This window comes from Anoplopoma fimbria, chromosome 21 (genome assembly GCF_027596085.1).
Source record: "Anoplopoma fimbria isolate UVic2021 breed Golden Eagle Sablefish chromosome 21, Afim_UVic_2022, whole genome shotgun sequence".
NCBI lineage: Eukaryota > Metazoa > Chordata > Actinopteri > Perciformes > Anoplopomatidae > Anoplopoma > Anoplopoma fimbria.
Window position 1 is genome coordinate 199,503 of NC_072469.1, and position 10,000 is coordinate 209,502.

General features: G+C 48.4%; 1 protein-coding gene across 1 annotated transcript in view; it reads right to left on the reverse strand.

The window, feature by feature from the left end:
- Positions 1-5,124: 5,124 nt before the first annotated feature.
- Positions 5,125-10,000, reverse strand: part of LOC129110895 (zinc finger protein 497-like) — a 7,249-nt gene continuing 2,373 nt past the window's right edge. Inside the window, exons 3-4 of the mRNA XM_054623157.1 lie at positions 8,017-8,355; positions 5,125-7,743 (exon numbers count right to left, since the gene is read on the reverse strand). Coding sequence (XP_054479132.1) covers positions 6,344-7,743; positions 8,017-8,355 — 1,739 coding nt within the window. The 3' untranslated portion in view covers positions 5,125-6,343. The remainder of the gene's footprint in view (positions 7,744-8,016; positions 8,356-10,000) is intronic.

A 10,000-nucleotide genomic window follows, 5' to 3' on the forward strand; every position in this document is an offset into this window, starting at 1 on the left:
ACAGCTGATTGCAAACAATGTATTTAAGACAAACTGAAAATACAGTATAGTGCCAAACAGAAGTTTGAAAAATCATTTCACAACAAATGTCCGCTCATATCCCACAAGTAGCAACAAAAAAAAAACACATTTTGTTGGGACTTCCGGTGGCGCTACAACAAGATGGACGTGTAGTGGTTTTTAAAAGTACCTCCTATCAATGTAAATCTGCACAAAATTAGATTAAGTTGAATATGAGAGGAGGGAAATTGCACAGGAGGTGTAAGTCTGACAAGAAAATGAACAAAACAAAAGAAAACCCGACTGTTGCCGAGGCTACTAATCAAGAAGATGAACGGCAGGTGATGAAGCCAGCATGTACTGCTAGAGGGCCTCACACAACTCTCTGAGGAGCTGAGGGCCTCACACAACTCTCTGAGGAGCTTCAAACAAGACATGGAACGGGATCTTAGTGGATTTAGAAGCGATGTCAAGAAAACTATGAAGGAAGACTTTACTGAGTTTAAAGTCGAAGTTCTACGTGAGCTGCAGAGGCACAAACCCGTATAGCTGACCTGGAATCAGCTGACGGTAGTGAAACAGAACTCGGGCATGCGAGACTAAAGTGTCGACCTGGAGAGTCGTTCTAGTCGTTCGATGAGAAACAATCTCCGCATCTATGGAGTCCCGGAAGACAAAGAAGGAAGATCAGTTACGGAATCTGTATCTGAGTTGTTTAAAAGCCATCTGACGCTTCCCGACGGCGCCCTGATCCTGATCCTGATCCCAGAGCCAGCTGCGACCTCACCTCCGAGATCAGTCATCGTTAACCTTCTACAGTTCAATGTTAAAGAGCTGGTACTTCAGAAAGCGTGGCAGCAGAAGATTGAACTAGATGGCAAGCGATTGTTTTTTGACAACGACTATGCAGCTGACATGATGGAAAGACGCAAGGCGTGCAGGCCGATCAAAGCGGTGCTTAAAGAGAAGGGATCCGGTTCCAGATGCACTGGGACACCGGGCTGCGGGTCTACGATAGTGCCGACGAGGCCTGAGTACACGGGGGATAAAGGTGTCGGTGACGGGAGGATGACAGGAGGGTGATGGGAGGGTGACGGGAGGGTGAACAGTGGGATAAAGGTGTCGGTGACGGGAGGGTTACGGAGGGTGACGGGAGGGTGAACAGTAGGATAAAGGTGTCGGTGACGGGAAGTGACGGGAGGGTGAACAGTGGGATAAAGGTGTCAGTGATGGGAGGGTGACGGAGGGTGACGGGAGGGTGACAGGAGGGTGACGGGAGGGTGAACAGTGGGATAAAGGAGTCGGTGACGGGAGGGTGACGGGAGGTGACAGGAGGGTGACGGAGGGTGACGGAAGGGTGAACAGTGGGATAAAGGGCTCAATGATGGGAAGGTGACAGAGGGTGACGGGACGGTGACGGAGGGTGAACAGTGGGATAAAGGGCTCGATGACGGGAGGGTGACGGAGGGTGATGGGAGGGTGAACAGTGGGATAAAAGTGTCGGACAGGAGGGTGACGGGAGGGTGAACAGTGGGATAAAGGTGTCGGTGACGGGAGGGTGAACAGTGGGATAAAGGTGTCGGTGACGGGAGGGTGAACAGTGGGATAAAGGTGTCGGTGACGGGAGGGTGAACAGTGGGATAAAGGTGTCGGTGACGGGAGGGTGAACAGTGGGATAAAGGTGTCGGTGACGGGAGGGTGACGGAAGGTGGTGAACAGTGGGATAAAGGTGTCGGTTTCGGGAGGGTGGTGGGAGGGTGAACAGTGGGATAAAGGGCTCGATGACGGGAGGGTGACGGAGGGTGACGGGAGGGTGAACAGTGGGATAAAAGTGTCGGTGACGGGAGGGTGACGGAAGGTGACGGGAGGGTGAACAGTGGGATAAAGGTGTCGGTGACGGGAGGGTGAACAGTGGGATAAAGGTGTCGGTGACGGGAGGGTGACGGAAGGTGAACAGTGGGATAAAGGTGTCGGTGACGGGAGGGTGAACAGTGGGATAAAGGTGACGGTGACGGGAGAGTGAACAGTGGGATAAAGGTGTCGGTGATGGGAGGGTGACGGGAGGGTGACGGGAAAGTGACGGGAGGGGACGGGAAGGTGACGGGAGGGTGAACAGCGGGATAAAGGTGTCGGTGACGGAAGGTGACGGGAGGGGACGGAGGGTGACGGGAGGGGACAGGAAGGTGAACAGTGGGATAAAGGTGACGGGAGAGTGAACAGTGGGTTAAAGGTGTCGGTGACGGAAGGTGACGGGAAGGTGACGGGAGGGTGAACAGTGGGATAAAGGTGTCGGTGACGGGAGAGTGAACAGTGGGATAAAGGTGTCGGTGACGGGAGGGTGACCAGTGGGATAAAGGTGTCGTGACGGGAGAGTGAACAGTGGGATAAAGGTGTCGGTGACAGGAAGGTGACGGGAGGGTGAACAGTGGGATAAAGGTGTCGGTGACGGGAGAGTGAACAGTGGGATAAAGGTGGCGGTGACAGGAGGGTGAACAGTGGGATAAAGGTGTCGGTGACGGGAGGGTGACGGGACGGTGACGGAGGGTGACAGGAGGGTGACCAGTGGGATAAAGGTGTCGGTGATGGGAGGGTGACGGGACGGGACGGTGACGGAGGGTGAACAGTGGGATAAAGGGCTCGATGACGGGAGGATGAACAGTGGGATAAAGGTGTCGGTGACGGAAGGTGACGGGAAAGTGACGGAGGGTGACGGGAGGGGACGGGAGGTGACGGGAAGGTGACGGGAGGGTGAACAGTGGGATAAAGATGTCGGTGACGGGAGAGTGAACAGTGGGATAAAGGTGTCGGTGACGGGAGGATGAACAGTGGGATAAAGGTGTCGGTGACGGGAGGGGACGGAGGGAGAAGGGAGGGGACGGGAGGTGACGGGAGGGTGAACAGTGGGATAAAGGTGTCGTGGCGGGAGGTGACGGGAGGGTGAACAGTGGGATAAAGGTGTCGGTGACGGGAGAGTGAACAGTGGGATAAAGGTGTCGGTGACGGGAGGGTGATAGGAGGGTGACGGGAGGGTGAACAGTGGGATAAAGGTGGCGGTGACGGGAGGGTGACGGGACGGTGACGGAGGGTGACAGGAGGGTGAACAGTGGGATAAAGGTGTCGGTGATGGGAGGGTGACGGGACGGTGACGGAGGGTGAACAGTGGGATAAAGGGCTCGATGACGGGAGGGTGAACAGTGGGATAAAGGTGTCGGTGACGGGAAAGTGGCGGAGGGTGACGGGATGGTGAACAGTGGGATAAAGATGTCGGTGACAGGAGAGTGAACAGTGGGATAAAGGTGTCGGTGACAGGAGGATGAACAGTGGGATAAAGGTGTCGGTGACGGAGGGAGAAGGGAGGGGACGGGAGGGTGAACAGTGGGATAAAGGTGTCGTGACGGGAGGTGACGGGAGGGTGACGGGAAGTGACGGGAGGGTGAACAGTGGGATAAAGGTGTCGGTGACGGGAGGGTGAACAGTGGGATAAAGGTGTCAGTGACGGGAGGGTGAACAGTGGGATAAAGGTGTCGGTTTCGGGAGGGTGAACAGTGGGATAAAGGGCTCGATGACGGGAGGGTGAACAGTGGGATAAAGGTGTCGGTGACGGGAGGGTGACTGGAAGGTGACGGGAGGGTGAACAGTGGGATAAAGGTGTCGGTGATGGGAGGGTGAACAGTGGGATAAAGGTGTCGGTGACGGGAGGGTGACTGGAAGGTGACGGGAGGTGACGGGAGGGTGAACAGTGGGATAAAGGTGTCGGTGATGGGAGGGTGAACAGTGGGATAAAGGTGTCGGTTTCGGGAGGGTGAACAGTGGGATAAAGGGCTCGATGACGGGAGGGTGACGGGAGGGTGAACAGTGGGATAAAGGTGTCGGTGACGGGAGGGTGACTGGAAGGTGACGGGAGGGTGAACAGTGGGATAAAGGTGTCGGTGACGGGAGGGTGAACAGTGGGATAAAGGTGTCGGTGACGGGAGCGTGAACAGTGGGATAAAGGTGTCAGTGACGGGAGGGTGACGGGAGGTCGAACACCACGGCCGCCCTGGAGGAGAGGCTGAATGAGGTGTTGCCATGGAAACAAATACCTAAGTCATGTATGTTGCTTTACTTTGGTAATATGACTGGAGATATTGTGCTAAGAAAAGACAGGTAGGCTTTCACGAAGAGATGGTACAAGGAAGAACCACCATCACAAGATGGTTGGCTGTTAATTGTGAATGAAATATATGATATGGAACTGAGAACTGGGAGAAATGGACAATGTACATCTCAACGATAAGACGGGATAAAAAACCCTGAATATAACTCAAGACTTATAATGCTTTTGAAGGAACAGAGCAATCCGGAGCCCTTTTGTATGTATGTGATCTATCTATGATGGAAAAAGCAACAAAAATAAAGTGTTAAAAAAAAAAAACGCCCTGTGTTCGTCTTCATATTTCCGCTTAGCTGTGCATTTGGGTTCCCAAATGCACAGCTAAGCACAACAATGGGTTTCCCTTCCAATGTGATTGGTTCCCTGCTTCGCTGGCATTTTTGTGATCAGAATTACTGATCTAGTATCATAGTATATATAGTATATATAGTATAGTACATATAGTATGATAGTATATATAGTATATATGTACATACAGTACATATAGTATCATAGTACATAGTATCATAGTACATATAGTATATATAGTACATGTAGTATCATAGTATATATAGTACATGTAGTATCATAGTATATATAGTATCATAGTACATGTAGTATCATAGTACATATAGTACATGTAGTATCATGGTACATATAGTACATAGTACCATAGTACATATAGTACATATAGTATCATAGTATATATAGTACATGTAGTATCATAGTATATATAGTATCATAGTACATATAGTACATGTAGTATCATGGTACATATAGTACATGTAGTATCATGGTACATATAGTACATGTAGTATCATGGTATATATAGTACATGTAGTATCATGGTACATATAGTATCATAGTATATATAGTACATATAGTATCATAGTATATACAGTACATATAGTATCATAGTATATACAGTACATATAGTATAGGAAAGCGAATCAGAAGGTTTTATTGTTTACACAGTTCATGAATACGATGCGTGTGATTGGCCGATAATAAACAGAACGGGGACTCTAAAGAAACAACCTTCAGAGGAGGAAAAGGAATGGAGTTAGGGAAGGAGAGAAGGGGGTGGGAAACGAAAGCAGGAGGGGAAGGAAAGGAGGAGTTAGGTAAGGAGAGAAGGCAAGGAGATGTTAGGGAAGGAGAGAAGGAAAGAGGGAGACCGAAAAGGAAAGGAGGAGTAGGAAAAGGAGAGAAGGGAACAGGGAGGTGGAAAAGGTAAGGAGGAGGGGAAGGAGAGGAGATATTATGGAAGGAGACAAGGAAAGGAGATGTTAGGGAAGGAGAGAAGAGAGAGGGAGTCTGAAAAGGAATGGAGGGGAAGGAAAGGAGAGAAGAAAAGAGGAAGGTGGAAAAGAAAAGGAGGGGGAGGAAAGGAGGAGTTAGGGAAGAGGGAGCTGGAAAAGGAGCAGAGGAGGATAAGGAGGTGGAGTAGGAGGAGCAGGAGGTGGAATAGGAGGAGCAGAGGAGGAGAAGGAGGTGGAATAGGAGGAACAGAGGAGGAGGAGGAGGAGAAGGAGGAGCAGAGGAGGATAAGGAGGTGGAATAGGAGGAGCAGAGGAGGTGGAGCAGAGGAGGAGGAGCAGAGGAGAAGGATGTGGAGTAGGAGGAGCAGAGGAGGAGAAGGAGGTGGAGTAGGAGGAGAAGGAGAGGAGGTGGAGTAGGAGTTGGAGTAGTAGGAGGAGCAGAGGAGGAGTAGGAGGTGGAGTAGGAGTTGGAGTAGTAGGAGGAGCGGAGGAGAAGGAGGTGGAGTAGGAGGAGAGGGGGTGGAGTAGGAGGAGCAGAGGAGGAGAAGGAGGAGGTGGAGTAGGAGTTGGAGTAGTAGGAGGAGCAGAGGAGGAGTAGGAGTTGGAGTAGTAGGAGGAGCATAGGAGGAGAAGGAGGTGGAGGAGGAGCAGAAGGAGGAGCAGGAGCTCTCCCTCCAGGGTTAGATGTGGACACAGAGCCTCAGAGGTGGGAGATGATTATTGATCTCTGATCGATCACATCTTTATTAAAGACACAGAACATAATGGAACTTGAGGACAAGCAGGAAGCGTCTGTCTGCAGAACCTCTGAGGTTCTAGTAGGTTCTACCAGCGTTCTATCAGACTAATGTGTCCGTCTGCAGAACCTCTGAGGTTCTAGAAGGTTCTACCAGCGTTCTGTCAGACTAATGTGTCCGTCTGCAGAACCTCAGAGCTGCAGGGTCAAAGGTCAGGAGGACTGAGCGCGTTCAGGGAGGAGCTCTACGTCGACGGCCACCACCGTCTCCTCCTGTTTGTAGGTCAGAGCGGGCGTCATGTCGTCGTCAAACAGGATGGGCGGGGCTTCCTCGGCGGGCTCCGCCCCCACGCCGTGCATGCGCTTCCTGTGTTGCTGCAGGTTCCCGCGGCGGTTGAAGCCTGCGGCGCAGAGGTCGCAGGCAAAAGGACGCTCGCCGGTGTGGATGATGACGTGTCTGGCGAGCTGCGAGCGGCACTTCTTGTCTTTGCCACAGATGTGGCAGACAAAGGTCTGCGGCGGGCGCGCCCCGTTGGCGTGGACGACCTCGCGGTGACGCTTCAGGTGGCTGAGGCGCCGGAAGCTGCGGCTGCAGAAGTCGCAGCCGTACGGCCGGTTGTCGCTGTGGATCAGTGAGTGACTCGCCAGCAGAGACTTGAATCTGAAGACCTTGCAGCAGATCAGGCACGGGAACGCCTTGACCGGCGCTGCGCCCCTCCGGCGCCTCGCGGCGCGCGACGCCTCGTTGACTTTCACCCTCAGGTGGACGCGCAGGTGGTGCTGCTTCAGGCAGGTGGCGCGCTGGAAGCCGCGCAGACAGACGCCGCAGCGGTGAGGCTTGTCCCCAGAGTGGATGCGGGAGTGAGCGGAGAGCAGCGCCTCAGACTTAAGACGCTTACCGCAGACGGCGCAGGCGAACGGCGAGCTGGGCGGCGGGTTCTCCTCGCCGTCGGACTGGTTGGCGTGCACCAGGATCTTGTGTCGTTTGAGCTGGTACTGGCGGCCGAACTTGCGGCCGCAGACGTCGCAGAGGTGCGGCCGCTCCCCGGTGTGGGTCTGGAAGTGGACCGCCAGCTGAGACCGGCATTTGAACTCTTTGCCGCAGAGGTCGCAGAGCAGCGAGCTGGGCGGCTGCGAGTCGGCGGCGCCGTCGGCGTGGGCGATCTTCTTGTGGTGCTCCAGGTCGTTGGTCCTCATGTAGGCTTTGGGGCAGAGGTCACAGCAGTGAGGTTTGACCCCGGAGTGGATGACCTCGTGGGTCTTGAGCCGGGACCTGCAGCTGAAGGTTTTGCCGCAGACGGCGCACAGCCAGGCCTGAACCTGGCGCTGCTTCTCCAGCTTGGCGACACCGTTGGGGTGCAGCCGGCTCAGGTGGTGCTGCAGGTTGTCGCGGCGGTTGAAGCGGAGCTCGCACAGGTGGCAGGCGTATGGCTTCTTGCCTGTGTGGATGAAGGAGTGTCGGGCCAGACTCGACTTGTTCTTCATCACTTTACCACAAACATCACACACGGTGCTTTCGGGCTCCAGCTTCACCGCACCCAGAGGTGCATGCTGGGAGTCTGAGTCCAGCTGGACCTCCTCCAGAGCCGAGGCAGACGGGTGAGAGTTCACAGCTGGGGGGGAGATATCAGAGAGTAAGGAGGTAGTACTTCATAATACTTCATAATTGAACTATATTATACACAAAGAGTGAAAAGTATAAAAATAATGAAATCACCATTAAACTTAATATAAACATGAATAAAAAAAATAGATTAATTTTCTATTTAATAAAATCAAATAGAAAATGAACACAAAAGACTTTATTGTATTTCTACTAAATAGAATTATTTCAAGTCTGATATTTGATTGAGTACTTCACTACTTTGTTTGGCTTCCTCACTCACCTCCCTCAGGTGGAGTCCAGGTGGGATCACCTGTGTCCTCCTCCTTGTCCTCCTCGTCCTCCTCGTCCTCCACCTCGTCCACCTCGTCCACCTCCTCCTCCACTTCCTCCTGTTGGATGATGTCAGTAACCGGTGACACGCGGCGGTAGCGACGCTTAGAAGGACCCTTGTGAGACCTCTGAGGTGGCGGCCTCCTCTGGGACCTGGAATGGGTGGGTTTGATGGGTCTGGTTCTGGTTCTGGTTCTGGTTCGGTTGGTGGTGCAGTGCTGCAGCAGAGCGCCTCCATCTGGTCCATCAGGTCGGACTGCAAAACACTGCAGCAGCATTGCAGACGAACCTGCAGACAGAAAGAGTTTTAACATCCAAAGGACTTAACCATCTCTCTTTTAAAACTAGAATAAAGTCTTTATAACTAGAATAAAGTCTTTAAATCAAGAATAAAGTCTTTAAAACTAGAATAAAGTCTTTAAATCTAGAAGTATTTATTCCAGAATAAAGTCTTTAAATCCAGAATAAAGTCTTTAAATCCAGAATAAAGTCTTTAAATCAAGAATAAAGTCTTTAAATCTAGAATAAAGTATTTAGAAGTATTTATTCCAGAATAAAGTCTTTAAAACAAGAATAACGTCTTTAAATCAAGAATAAAGTATTTAAATGAAGAATAAAGTCTTTAAATCAAGAATAAAGTCTTTAAAACTAGAATAAAGTCTTTAAATCAAGAATAAAGTCTTTAAATCTAGAATAGTCTTTAAATCTAGAATAAAGTCTTTAAAACTAGAATAAAGTCTTTAAATCAAGAATAAAGTCTTTAAAACTAGTATAAAGTCTTTAAATCAAGAATAAAGTCTTTAAATCTAGAATAAAGTATTTAGAAGTATTTATTCCAGAATAAAGTCTTTAAATCCAGAATAGTCTTTAAATCCAGAATAAAGTCTTTAAACCTAGAATAAAGTCTTTAAATCAAGAATAAAGTCTTTAAATCAAGAATAAAGTCTTTAAAACTAGAATAAAGTCTTTAAATCAAGAATAAAGTCTTTAAATCTAGAATAAAGTCTTTAAATCAAGAATAAAGTCTTTATATCAAGAATAAAGTCTTTATAACTAGAATAAAGTCTTTAAAACTAGAATAAAGTCTTTAAATCAAGAATAAAGTCTTTAAATCTAGAAGTATTTATTCCAGAATAAAGTCTTTAAATCCAGAATAAAGTCTTTAAATCTAGAATAAAGTATTTAGAAGTATTTATTCCAGAATAAAGTCTTTAAATCCAGAATAAAGTCTTTAAATCAAGAATAAAGTCTTTAAAACTAGAATAAAGTCTTTAAATCAAGAATAAAGTCTTTAAATCTAGAATAAAGTATTAGGAGTATTTATTCCAGAATAAAGTCTTTAAATCCAGAATAAAGTCTTTAAATCCAGAATAAAGTCTTTAAATCAAGAATAAAGTCTTTAAAACTAGAATAAAGTCTTTATAACTAGAATAAAGTCTTTAAAACTAGAATAAAGTCTTTACAACTAGAATAAAGTCTTTAAAACTAGAATAAAGTCTTTAAAACTAGAATAAAGTCTTTAAAACTAGAATAAAGTCTTTAAAGCCAATCACCTGACTTGAATCCAATAGAAAATCTTTGGAAAGAACTAAAGATCAGAGTTCATAGAAGAGGCCCACGGAACCTTCAAGATCTGAAGACTGTTTGTGTGGAAGAATGGGCCAAAATCACACCTGAGCAATGCATGCCACTAGTTTCTCCATACAGGAGGCGTCTTGAAGCTGTCATCACCAACAAAGGCTTCTGTACCAAGTATTAAATACATTTCAGTAAGCGTGTTCAATACTTTTCCCTTGTGTCATTCCATTTTATTACACATAACTTAATTTCTGAACTTATTTGTTTGGTTTTCTTTGTAAAACATGGTGACGTGTTCAATACTCATATTACCCGCTGTGTGTATGTACATAGACCATATATATCAACACTGATAG